The 14190-nt window shown below is 34.6% G+C and overlaps 1 protein-coding gene across 3 annotated transcripts in view; it reads right to left on the bottom strand.

Moving 5' to 3' along the window:
• Dennd4c (DENN domain containing 4C) overlaps positions 1–14190 on the bottom strand; it is a 104570-nt gene that overhangs the window by 59959 nt on the left and 30421 nt on the right. For all 3 annotated transcript variants that reach the window (XM_077797048.1, XM_077797049.1, XM_026397569.2), the window contains 5 exons: positions 10153–10391; positions 8625–8691; positions 7457–7515; positions 5578–5722; positions 1542–1717 (listed from right to left, as the gene is read on the bottom strand). In XM_077797048.1, coding sequence (XP_077653174.1) covers positions 1542–1717; positions 5578–5722; positions 7457–7515; positions 8625–8691; positions 10153–10391 — 686 coding nt within the window. The remainder of the gene's footprint in view (positions 1–1541; positions 1718–5577; positions 5723–7456; positions 7516–8624; positions 8692–10152; positions 10392–14190) is intronic.

Below are 14190 nucleotides of genomic sequence, written 5' to 3'. Positions count from 1 at the left end.
AACTGTTTTTGAAACACGTGAGAATTATATAAACACCAGATCCAAGATAATGGTTACCTCTGAGAGATCACACAAGATTTGATTGTGGAGGATTATTCAGGGGTTTCAACTTTATTGGTAATATTTTATTTTGTCTTGGTCTGACATTATTTACATTATTCTCTATGACTTTTTTGGGGGGGAGGGGTACCAGGAATAGAATTCAGGGGCACTTAACTCCCAAGCCACATCTCTAGCCCTTTTCACTTTTTTACTTTTTGATATGGGCTCTCACTAAGTTGCTGAGACTGTCTTTGAACTTGTGATCCTCCTGCCTCAGCCTCCCCAGTTGCTGGTATTACAGGTGTGCACCATCACTTTTAGTATCTGGAGAGTTTCATAATTCTGTAAGTATAATTGATCAGTCTAAATTGACTTTAGAAAACACTATTTTTACTAATGTAAATTATTCAAAATGGCAACATTTAGAATCTCTAAAGTAATATCTTAATTCAGAATAATAAATAAAGTAAGGTAAAAATCTGAGTTACAATTTCTTAGTCATTTCTAGAAGGACTACAATGATACATAACAGAATTAACTGTTTTCAGAGTAGCTTACAAACAAGAAAATGTGTACAATTAGAAATATTTAATCCATTCAGGTAGTTTATTACATGTTGTAAATAAATCTAAATATACCCAGTAAGGAGCTACTACAGCTATATAATTTCAAAATACAGTGATAGATCTGTTTGAAAATGACTTTTTTAGTTATAGCAAATGTTTTCTTCCTTCCTGAAGATATTCTTTTGGTTCAAATACAGGTATCTTCCCACCCAATTCCACTGCTGACCATTCAGGCCTCACCCAAGATTTTTATCTATTCAGTATCAATCTGAAAGAGCAAAAAATTCAAGTGCTAAAGGATCTAAGGAAGTAAAAAGAAATTTAAAATAATTTCCAATACTTCCTTCCCTTCCCCACTTTGGGACAAAGAGTTGGGGACCGGCTCTTAAGCATCTATCCAGAATTAATTCTTTTATTAATGTGGTATGCTATGCCCTAAACCCTCAGCTGTACCACTACTGATATTTCTGATATCAATTTCTATGCAGTAAAGAAGAGATCCTTATATTATTCAAATCCTGACAACTAAGAAAATGGTGTATCTATCACCCTACATTGTGATTAAACTTTACCTAAAACAGGTAAATCGATTTTGCTTACATATGGATTTTTAATTAAATCTAGAAAGCATGTCATCTCTGAAGCTCTTAAAACAAGTGTTCAGACTTTTCTTCAAATCCATATTCTTTTGATAAACCCAAATATCTCCTGGCCATTGTTAACATAACCAAATATATTGTAATATTAAACTTTTTTGTAAACTACACAAATTTCCCAGATTCTAATACCTTCTCTGCTTAAGAATTACTATATTAAACATGAAGACTTACTAACAAATTTCAAAAACAACATATTGCTAGATGTCTTCTAAAAGCTGTAACTATGTAAAGTGAAAAATATAAATGGGAGATAATACAAAATGAAGCAACTTACACATATAACATGTTCGTATCCAAGTCAATGCAAACAACATCTGGTGGTGGGTCATGAAGATCAAAATACCTTGAGTCAACTCCAACTATAAATGGTAAAGGTGCACTAAGCACTCCAGCCAGTGAAAGAGGACAAAGGGGAATATATGGGCATTGCCACTGAAATGGAAAGATCATCTGGAGAAAAAGTTATAAAAAATTAACCAAATTTTAAATTTGCAATGAAAATTATGTAATTAACTAATATTACTGAAAAGGGACCACTGAAAAGCAGTGAAGTCTAGTTTTTTTTTTTAACCTTAAACTTCATTCCCAAACTGAATGACTATAAAATATAACTAAGCAATACTATAAACCAATGTGATTAAAATTTTCAAGTATGACAGTGATCACAAGCACAGTAAAAATGCTAACAACTTTTCATGTTAATCTTATAATATCTATATAAAACCCACATTCCAATTTTATGGAATCAAAGCAAGACTACCCTAAAAATCATAAAACAAACTTATGCTTTTTAATGTTTATGCATTGCAGCCACCTATTAATTGTCAAAACAATATCTGGCCAAAATTCAACCAAGAGCACTAAGGATTTAAAAAACACTAATGTAGGGGCTGGGGCAGGGGGTGCACACCTAATGCTAGCTCTCTAGAGGCTGAGGCAGGAGGATTGCAAGCTTGAGACCATTCTCAGCAATTTAGGAAAACCCTGTCTTAAAATAAAATTTTATTTATTTATTTTACTGGGGATGTGGCTCAGTAGTTAAGCGCTCAGTGGTTAATCTCTAGTTTAAAAAAAAAAAAAGGTATCGCTCAATTGTAGAGCATGTACTTAGCATGTGTGAGGCCCTGAGTTTGATCCCAATCACATTAAAAAATACTAATATATTTAAAATTAATGATTCTCAGGCTGGACATATAGCTCAGTCAGTAGAGTGCTTGCCGCACATGCATGAGGTCTGGGTTCAATCCCCAGTACCACAAAAAATAAAAAAGAAAGAAAGAAAATTAACGATTCTCTTGGGAATAGTAAAAGTCACTTGATGCTCAGCAAAAAATTGCTTGATCGTTCAAATAAACATTTTAAATGATCCAACTTCAGTGCAATATAACATCTTAAGTCATTAAAAATACATTCCTCAAGAATCTTTACCAGTCTTCCTTTACAAAGCTAAACTTTAATTGTATCATATGTGCTGTAAAGAAAAAGACATTTTTGATAATTAAATTTTGATAATTAATTTTTAATCAGCTTAGATTTAAATTTTAATCATTGATGATGAAAATATTTCTCTCCTATTAAAATCCTTGCTTTCTTAAGACCTGGGTCAATTCTCACCCTTATTTATCACCACTCAACCGAAAGAAATACCCACAGCACTTAATTACCTCAGTTATTACAGATGGTTATTCAGGATTGGGTTTTGTGTCTTCAATCATTATTTACTTGACAAATATCAGAGTACTTAGTAAGTACCTAACACTGTTCTACATAATGAGACCATAGTAGTGAATTAAAAAAAAAAAAAAAAGATTCCTATCCTCTTATCCTGATAGGATTTTAATCTACTTTTTTCTATAAAACGTTCTACGTATTTTAGGTCTTACAAGTCATATTGTCACTGTCGCAGCTACTTAATTGTTTTTGTGCATGAAAACAGTCTTAGCTAAGATGTAAAAAATGGCTTATGTACCAATAAAACTTCACTATTTGTAAAAACAGGTGAGATGCAGAATTTGGACATGGTTTGTCAATAACTGGTGTGACAGAAAGCAGCTGAAATTTTTTAAAAGGCCAGGCATGGTGGCATACACCTTTAATTTCTGTAACTCTAAAGTTCAAGGGAAGCCTCAGCAAATTAGTGAGACAGTATCTCAAAATAAAAATTAAAAAGGGCTGGGGATGTGACACAGTGGTTAAGCACCCTAGGTTCAATCCCCAGTACCTGCCCCCTCCCCGCCAAAAAAAAAAAAAAAAAAAAAACATAATAAATAAAATATATACACTATGTAAAAAATGATAGTCACATGAAAGTGATTAGAGTTCAGAGCAGGAGAGAGGGAAAGCAGGTTGTATTAGGAAAATGAGGATAAAGTGACGGCCAAGCAGAAACCTGAAAAAGTTGAGGGATTTAACCAAGGGGAAGATACCTAGAGAACAGTGCAAGGAACAGCTAGGGCAAAGGCTGCTCTAGAGGTAGCAAAAAGTGAGGTTGGCAAGAGTGAGCAAAGGGAAGAGTAGTAAAAAATGAGATCAGATTGCTGAAGGGCAGTCATTCTCATAGGATTGTGCAAGGACTTAAAAAAGATTCCCTTGAGGGAAAGATCTTTCATTTGATGATAATTTATACCTGCAAATAAAAAATCTTAGAATAAAACTATGTGACAGCAACCTAAGGTATCCTTCTCTTCACCTTTGATTTTTGCAACACCATCATAAATAGAGTCATTTTTGAAAAAGCATTCAGAGTTTCATCTATCTTTGCTTTGGGTCTCCATTAATTTCTTAATGTTCTTTGATATTCAAATAATTTCCCTTTTGAACATCTATTGTCATCTTCACCCTTTTTTTCAGTTTTTTCTTCAAGTGTTAACTTGCTTATCAAATTCTGATTTATAAATGGTTTTATACACTATTCAGACAATTCTCCTTTATCAGCAACATAAACCTACATAGTCCTGCAATTTTCATAAGATTACCAATTTCAATGTGCATTTTTTTCCCCCACTGTTCTTGCACTGTATTGCTAAGATCAGCCTGGGCTACAATGGGTCTGACAAAGGAGTATGGATAAACACCAACATTTAAAGGGAATATCTGAGAGGGAACTTGCTAAAACTGTCAGTTCATTAACAAATGTTTCATTACAACAACTAGTGTTTTCACATGCAACTATAGAGACCTGAAAAAGTAATAATGAGTATCTTCAAAAGCCATGTCATATGGTTATTAATATTTTCAGTTCTAGAAGCATTTCTCTGATCAGTAGAGTACCTGCCTAACATGGGTGGAGTCCTAGGTTCAATCCCCAGAACCGCAAAATCAAAACATCAAAAATATTAAGTTCTTAGAGACATACTCCATTTATTGTTTTAACAAGTATTTATTTCCTGATGCCTACTCCATGCTAGACAACTGGAATAAGTGCTAACAATACAGGAGTAAACAAGAGACTTAGGAAGAGAGGAGAATCAACTACTTTAAATAAAAAATGAGATATAGAGTTAGAGAAATGCAAAATCCAAAGTTCTACGCTATGGCTTATAAAGTCCTACATGATCAAATTTCTTTCTAAGTGCAATAAGAAGCAATCATAGAGTTTTATACAAGGTACTTCATTTAATTTTTATTTGTGCTTTATATAAGAGCTGATCATTTAGATATTATTCTATCTATAATCAAGTCATATATATTACTGGATACAATGATTAAAAATTAAAAGAGAGGAATTAACCGTGTAATTCATTTGTATAATTTAAAATGAAATTGTCCAGAGCTCTCAATGGACAGCTTCATTTATAAGATTTATTATTATATAAATATGCAGTTTCTCACTGAAAGACTTTAAAATATGAAAATTAGAAATTGACATTTTTCTTCAAATAGAAACGACCTTTGTTTTCTTTACACTTCCTATATTTCTTTTTTTATATTTTAAATTTTTTTCATATATTTGTTCTTTTTAGTTATACAAAACAGTAGACTGTATTCTGACTGGTCATACATACATGGAATATAACATCCCATTTTTGTGGTTGTACATGATGTGGAGTTACAATGGTCATGTATTCATACATGAACATAGGAAAGTTATGTCCAATTCATAATTCATCCTACTGACTTTTCCATTCCCATCCTCCCTCCCTTCCCCCCAACCCTCCTTCCATACTTCCTATTTTTCTTTGCAACCTGATTACATTGAACTATTACTGGACTGGTTAATTTTCAAAGGGGCTTTCTTTGAAGGACATTTCTCTTTAGAGTGTAAATTCTCTCTCAGCAATTTTGTTCTAAAAGTAGAATACTGTACTTACAGCTACAACAGCTTCAGCTACCCCAGTCAATACAGCTGGCCTAAGAGAATGCAGCAGAATCTTACTCTCAAGTAAAACCAAGAGCAGCAGTGTCGCACAATTCTCAGGACCCAGATTCATCAGCAAGGTACTAAAGTTGGCTCCACTAGAAAAAAAAGACAGAAAGAAAAGGTTATGAACTACTTCGATAAAACATAATCTCCTTATTAAATCATTTCCTAAGAGAATGGGGCAGGGGAGTACTGGGAATTGAAATTGAACCAATGATTATTATGTGCTTGAATGAATGTCACAATGAATACCACACTATTATGTATAATTATAATGCACCAATAAAAAACATAAATAAATAGGTCAGGCCCAATTGGGCATATCTGTAATCTGAGTGGCTCAGGAGGCTACAGCAAGAGAATCACAAAATCAAAGCCAGCCTCAGCAATTTAGTGAAGCCCTAAGCAACTTAGTGAGACCCTGTTTCAAAGTAAAAAGGGCTGGGAATGTGGCTCTGTGGTAAAAGCACCCCTGAGTTCAATCTCTGGTACCACAATAAATAAATAATTTCCTGAATGTTAACAGATGGAGAACCTAGTATTAATTTCAAGTCTAGATTTGCTACTTTTAAAAAATAAAAAGTAGCAAATTTAATGAGATAGTATAATGGGATGCTTTAAACTCTCTTTACAAAACAAAGGGGCTATTAATGGAGAAAGATTTTCATGAATTACAACCATTTGAGCTGAGTTCAAAAGAATGGAGGTAGCCAGACATGATGGCCTATGACTGTGATACCAGCCACTCCAAAGGTTCAGGCAGGAAAATCACAAATTCGAGGTCAGCCTCAGCAACTTAGTGAGACCCTGTCTTAAAAAATGGAAAGGGATGGGGGGATGGGGAGGTGGCTCAGTGGTAAAGGACCTCTGGGTCCTTACAAAAGTACCACACACACACAAAAAAAAAAAAAAAAAAAAAAAATGGGGGGAATGGAGAAAGATGACATATGGAAAGGCCCTGGGGCAAAATATAAATAAATAAAGTCAGTGTTTAAATCAAGTATTGAATAGTAAGCAAGGGGATAAAAATAACATGAGATTAGGCTGAAACTGAAATGACACAATTATATTGGCATTCTCAAAAGGGCACACTGGCTGCAGATAAAGAACTGAAGATAAGAGTAAAAAGATTAATTAAGAAGTCAATCATGAAGGATAAGTAATCATGCTAGCCCAGACTAGTGATGCATACGAAAAGAAACAAATACATATGAGATACTTAGGATGCTAAAATCTCTTCACTTTGAACATTTAGTTATGAATTGGATATGGGAATGGGAGATAAAAGGGAAAAAGGAAGTATTTCCTACATCTAATCTTGCAACTCTCTGAAGTATTACCATTTTAAAATACCACCATTACCTACCCAGGTATCAAAGACAGAAACATTAAGGTTAGCTAGGATAACAGCACACACCTGTAATCCCAGGGACTCAGTAGCCTGAGGAAGGAGGATCACAAGTTCAAAGACAACCTTATCAAGACCCTCAGCAACTTAGCAAGACCCTGTCTCAAAAATAAAAAATAAAATGAGATGGGGATGTGACTTAGTGGTAAAGTGCCTCTGGGTTCAATTCCTGATTTAAAAAAAAAAAAAAATCAAAGCTATCCTTACCTATTTTTAAAATAATAATTAACTTTGTTATCCTAACCCCTAAATATTTTAAAGTATTCTGCTCCGAATAAAGAAATATATCATTTTAAATATCATTAATTGGGCTGGGGTGTGCAGCTCAGCAGTAAAGCACTCTGCTACCATGCACAAGGCCTTGGATTCAATCTCTAGCAACTCAATAAACAAACAAACATATAAATACCATTAATATTACCTTAGTGGTAACGGTGTAGAAACTGGCTGTGATAATATTAATGCATCATGGACTGACAGCTTGAAAAAAAAGAAAAATAAATTAACCAAACCCATTTTGAAATCTAAATATTTAGATTAGGTAAAATGGAAAATAGTTCAATACACAGATATATTTTTTTGAAATATAATAAGATATAAACTGACAGCTGTATTTATTCAGAGGTATTACATAAGTTTTTTAAACTAAATTGTTAATTTGAGCTTTAATTCAGTTAACTGGTTAAAAAGCAGTCACTTAAAAATTTGGGAATAACTCCTTTATATAAAAGCCTCAGATTTATTTACTCAACAAACTGGTAAGCATTTTGTATTTGCTTCATGTATATTAATGTTTGAACTAAAATATTTACTAAATTAGTAAAATATTTACTAAAATAACTAAAATAATACACTCAAGATCAACAGTATCTTTCTTAATCCTACCATATATATAATGTTAACAATATTTAGGGAATAAATATTAAATAGCTTGCCTCTACAGACCAGTGCTACTCAACTGCTATATGCAAACTACTATTGTCCAGGAAAAGATAATTTATATATATCAAAATCTTTAGCAACTTTTAGGGCACTCTGATCCTGCTCCCTCATTCAAGCAATGGAATAACATCTATGGACAGGACACACACCTGTCTATTTCTATCCTGATCTCTTACAGTAAGGTGCATATGTTACAAGCTATATACCTACCTAGGCTGGCCACTTATTAGAAAGAAAAAGAAACCAGCCTTGAGCATAGATAGATTAAAAAGCACTATTACAGATTGTTTCAGTTCCCTGCTCCAACCATGGTTCAATACATTTTTAACATTTATCCATCACTCTAAAATTAGGAACAAAATCTTAATTCTGGGTTTTATATTATTAAATTTAGCTACATAAAGGCCATGTTTGGACCAATGATGACAATGTCATGAACCAAAAATTATAATTATTCCAATTCTACATACTTAGGATCTAAAAAAAAAGCCCCTAAAGAAAAATGGTCAGAAAAGCTATTGAATAATAGAAATTGAACTTCATGAATGCATTGCTTCACTTCATACTCAAAGGGTCATGGGATCCACTCTACAATGACTACAACGGCATATGCAGAGCTCTCTCAAAATGTATTTCTTTTTAATTACCTGTACAAGGATTCTTGGTCTTTGTGGTGAAGGAAAAGGGATGTTTTGCATAAAATGTGAAATATGCCTGGAAAAGAATTTGAAATAAAGATCATAATTACTTTTCTAAACTTCTTCATATATTTTAACAAATCTTTTTTTAAAAAAAAGAGAGAGTGAGAGAGGAGAGAGAGAGAGAGAATTTTTTAATATTTATTTATTTATTTATTTTTTTAGTTCTCGGCAGACACAACATCTTTGTTGGTATGTGGTGCTGTGGATCGAACCCGGGCCGCACGCATGCCAGGCGAGCTCGCTACCGCTTGAGCCACATCCCCAGCCCCAAATCTTAACTATCTCTATACCTCATCTCAATATGACAAGGCTATTAATTTAAAACTTAGGCTAAGGAAATAAAATTGAGGGCCAGGCACAGTGGTGGACACCTGTAAGTAATCTCAGCTACTCAGAGACTGAGGTGGGAGAATAAGAGGTTCAAGGTAAGCCTGGGCAACTTAGTAAGACCTTGTCTCAGAATAAAAAGTTTTTAAAAAGTAGAGAGGTAGAGGTGTAATTCAGTGATAGAGCATCTCTGGGTTCAATCCCTAGTAATGCAAAACAAAAAAAAAAAAAATTGCTTTTTTTTCTTTTTTTACTTTGTATATTGGAGATTGAACCCAGGACCTTACACATGCTAGGCAGGCAGGCAGGCATGCATGCTAACCCTGAACTACATTCCCAGCCCCAAAGAAATTTCCTTAATGTAAGTAAATGTCCATTAAAATTCTGAAATGCACGATGTACTTTCTGATACAAAGTCCATATTAATATCTCCTGTTATTACCAGGAAAATATAAATTAAAAAAAAATAGTTTTCGGCTGGGGATATAGCTCAGTTGGTAGAGTGCTTGCCTCTCATGCACAAGGCCCTGGGTTCAATCCCCAGCACCACACACACACAAAAAAGTAGTTCTCATGGGGCTAGGGATATAGCTCAGTGGTAGAACACATGCATGCAGAAAGCCCTGGATTCAATCCCCCCACTGCGGGGCAAAAAGAGGAGCAACTCTATATCTATTTTTCTGCTTACAAAAGATTTCCATGAAAAGAGAACTATAAATTAAAGGAAAATTATCAATAATTCTGATGCTAAAACCCAAACTTTACATTTAACAAAACTCACCTTTACTAATTTCTACATCTGTTTAGAAAAATTTTATACTTAAAACTTAAATTGGCCACTTTAGTATAGAGGGTGCCCTTGTGTGTGTCTTGGTTATTAGAGAATGAAAAGAAAACCACAACACAATCTATGAGTTGCTTCCTCAGGTACATTCTCAGAAAGATTCATATTTGGGCATTCTTAACTGTCACTCTTCAATTTTAAATTACATTCAACGACTCAGGTGAAGAAGAGAGTTATGTAAAAACTAGGGTAAATGTGACTCTCCTTCCCTTTCAATTTTGCTGCTAAAGCTGGATTAACAATGAAACATATTCATATACATTCAGTTTTTCCACCAGACTTCAATCTAATCATTATACATACTTTTCAATGGGAAGAGGATGTGGTCCAGACACAGAAAGTTTGTAGATAAACATAAGAAACTTTCTAAAAGCCTCAAAAAAAGGCCAGTGTGAGAGTAAACAAATGCATTTGTTTGAATTGATGGATTTAGAGATCACTTTTCTCTCCACAGGCGTCAACAAGCCCAGCTGCATAAGCTGTTTCTCTGTTAGAAGTTCCCGAGAATATGGTTCGTAAAACTGGATGGCAGCTCCATATACCTAGAGTAACAGAATTGTTATAAGATTTGAGTTTATTTTTTTAAATTAATTTCTTTTTCTCTTATGAAATAAGAAATATTTGCTGGGAATGCAAATGAAAAGAAAAACATCTCACTCAAAATTCCATCCCAAAGATAACCAAATTTTGATGTAAATTCCTTTAATTTTTTTCCACTATATTATACATTCAAGCACATATAGTATACAAAAGTGGACACTAACCTCTTATGTTTTCATTTTAAACCACACAGTGAAATTTTTACCTACCACTTACGCTACAGAATATACCCGAATGACCACAGTCAAGTTACATTTGTGGGTTTTTTTTTGTACTATGGTAAAATAAAGTTAACAAAATTTAACCCTTCAATCATTTTTAAGTGTACAATTCAGTGGAATGAACCTTCACAGTGTTATACAACCATTACCACTGTCCACTTTCAGAATTTTTTTATCACTTCAAAGGGAAGCTGTGTATCCCTTCACAGAAATTTACCATTCCCTCACCCTCATTCCAAGTCCCTGGTAACCTCTATTCTACTTTTTGTATCTATGAATTTTCCTATTTTAACGTGCTTTCCACAAGTGAAATCATATAGTGTTTGTCCTTTTTGTGTCTGGATTATTTTGCTTAGCATGTTTTCAAAGTTATTCTATGTTGCAGCATATATCCCAGTTTTACTCCCTTTAAAGGCTGAATAATATTCTATTGTGCATGTATACCTCATTTTGTTTATCCATCCAATTACGGGAATTGGGTTGTTTCTACTTTTTGACTACTGTGAATAATGCTTTTGTGAGTGCTTAAGTACAAGTTCTGAGTCCCTACTTTCAATTATTTTGGGTGTATACCTAGGAATGAAACTGTAGGACTGAATGATAATTTTATGTTTACTCTTTGGAGGAAATGCCAAACTGTTTCCACAGCAGCAGCACCATTTTATATTCCCATTAGCAAAGTTCAAGGGTTCCAATTTCTTCATATCTTCAACAATACTTATTTTCTGGGGTTTTGTTTGCTTGCTTGTTTTTTTTGGTAATAGGGATTAAACCCAGGGCATTCTGGCACCCACTGAACTACATCACTAGCCCTTTTTATTATTTATTTTGAAACTGGGTTTCACTAAATTGCTGAGACTGGCCTCAAACCCACAGTTCTCCTGCCTCAGCCTCCAGAATAGCTGGCATTACAGGTGTACACCACCACTCCTAGCCATTTTGAAATATGGTCTCATAAGTTGCCTGGGCTGGCCTCAAGCCTGAATCCTCCTGCCTCAGACTTTTGAAATATCTAGGATTACAGGCTTGTGCCAACACAGTAGATTTTATGGTTTTTAACAGCCATCCTAATGGGTGTAAAGTGTTATCTCACTATTGTTTTCATTGCATTTCCCTAATGCATAGAGATATTGAACATCTTTTATCTTACTGCCATTTGTACTTCTCTGGAGAAATATCAACTTAAGTCCTTGGGCCACTTTTAAATTGGGTTATTCAGTTTTTGTTACAGGAGGTTTTTATTTAATATATTCTGGATATAAATACCCTATCAGCTGGGAATGGAGCTCAGTGGTACAGGGACTACTTAGTATTTGCCAGGCCCGGGTTCGATCTTAGAACCATAATACAAAACAAAACAAAACAATCATGGGCTGGGGATGTGGCTCAAGCGGTAGCGCGCTCGCCTGGCATGCGTGCGGCCCAGGTTCGATCCTCAGCACCACATACCAACAAAGATGTTGTGTCCGCCGAGAACTAAAAAATAAATATTAAAAATTTAAAAAAAAAAAAACAATCAACAATCTTCTCAGATATATAATTTGCAAAAATTTTCTCCCTTTTCACTCTCTTGATAGTGTTCCTAGATGGGAAAAAGTGTTATTAATTTTGTTGAAGTCCAATTTATCCACTTTTTCTTTTGCCCTAACTTTGCTTTTCATGCCATAATAGATATCACCAGCAAAACCAGTGTCATTAAGATTTTTCCCTATGCTTTCTTCTAAGAGTTTATACTTACAGTTCTCAAATTGAGGTCTTTGATATATTTTGAGTTTTGTATATCTGTATGTGTGTATTTGTTCTATTGTTCATTTCTTTACCTTTTGTGATGCTGGGGTTTGAACCCAGGGGCTTGCACATGCTAGGCAAGGGCTTCATCACTTTAGCCTTGGGTTAAATTTTATATATCATATATGTATGCACATGTATACACACACACACTCACACACACACACACACACATCAATTACATCTACACTTTTTACAGTCCCTTTATCCCTTTATTTTCTTTTAACCTAAGGGCCCTTAGATGGTTTTAATTACTTTCTTTTCTAAGATCATTTGGTCAAGCACCTATTGGCATCTTTGTTATTAAACAAAGTACCTCTATTTTTTCACCTCTATCTACTACAATCTACCTTCTTTTCCATTAAAACATTTCTAATCAAGATCCCAATGACTTTCAGGGCTTAAATTTTTTTGATCTCTCTATAACAAAGTACAGCTAACATTCCTCTGTTTTGAAACTATACTCTTTAGGTATTTTGGGGGCTGGGGGGAGTACCTGGGAATGAACTCAGGGGCACTCAACCACTGGGCCACATCCCCAATACAATTTTTGGTATTTTATTAAAGACACGGTCTCACTGAGTTGCTTAGCACCTTGCTGTTGCTGAGGCTGGCTTTGAACTCATGATCCTTCTGTCTCAGCCTTCCGAGCTTCTGGGATTATAGGCATGCACCACTGTGCTTGGCTTCTTTTAGTATCTTTGTGGCCTCTTTTTTCGATACAACACTGCATTCAATTCTATTACCCAACACTTAAATACTGGCACTCCCCAAGGTTTTAATTTTATTTGGAAATTTCATCCTTTGAAGGTTTTGATGTTTTTGTTTTCTGTTTTTTTTTTGGTACTGGGGATTAAACCCAGGGGCACTAAATCCCTAGCCCGTTTTATTTTTTCTTTTGAGACAGGGGGTGAGGCTGGCCTTCAACTTGGGATCCTCATGCCTTACCCTCCCTGGTAGCTAAGATTACAAGCATACACTAACATACCCAACTTCAGGAATTTAACAGTTGAACTAACAAAACACAAACCTTTATCTCTACTTTCTTAACTCCAAAACTTCTATTTCTAAATAACATGACAATACTTGTGCCTGAAAGTCCCATAGGCAACATAAAACATTTTCAAAAGTGAATTCATTGCATACACACTTTTTCCAGTGTTTCCAATCTCACTCAGTGACAGCATATTACCCAGTCCCAAGTTACCCAGTCTTTAAGCTAGAAACTTTCAACTCCATGTTGACTCACCACATCTCAAAGTAAGCACTGCAACAATTCACAATAGCTAAACTGTGGAACCAACCTAGATGCCCTTCAATAGATGAGTGGATAAAAAAAAAAATGTGGCATAGATACATAATGGAATATTACTCAGCAATAAAATCATGGCATTTGCAGGTAAATGGTTGGAGTTAGAGAAGATAATGCTAAGTGAAATTAGCCAATCCCAAAAAAACCAAATACCAAATGTTTTCTTTGATATAAGGAGGTTGATTCATAGTGGGATAGGGAGGGGAGCATAAGAGGAATAGACCAACTCTATATAGGGCAGAGGGTTTGGAAGGGAAGGGAGGGGACATGGGATTATTAATGATGATGAAATGTGATGATCATTACTATCGAAAGTATAGGTATGAAGACACAAATTGGTGTGAATATACTGTGTATACAACCAGAGATATAAAAAATTGTGCTGTATATATGTAATAAGAATTATAATGCATTCTGCTG

The sequence above is a fragment of the Urocitellus parryii genome, chromosome 4, assembly GCF_045843805.1.
Source record: "Urocitellus parryii isolate mUroPar1 chromosome 4, mUroPar1.hap1, whole genome shotgun sequence".
NCBI lineage: Eukaryota > Metazoa > Chordata > Mammalia > Rodentia > Sciuridae > Urocitellus > Urocitellus parryii.
This window is presented reverse-complemented; position numbering and strand designations above follow the sequence as displayed.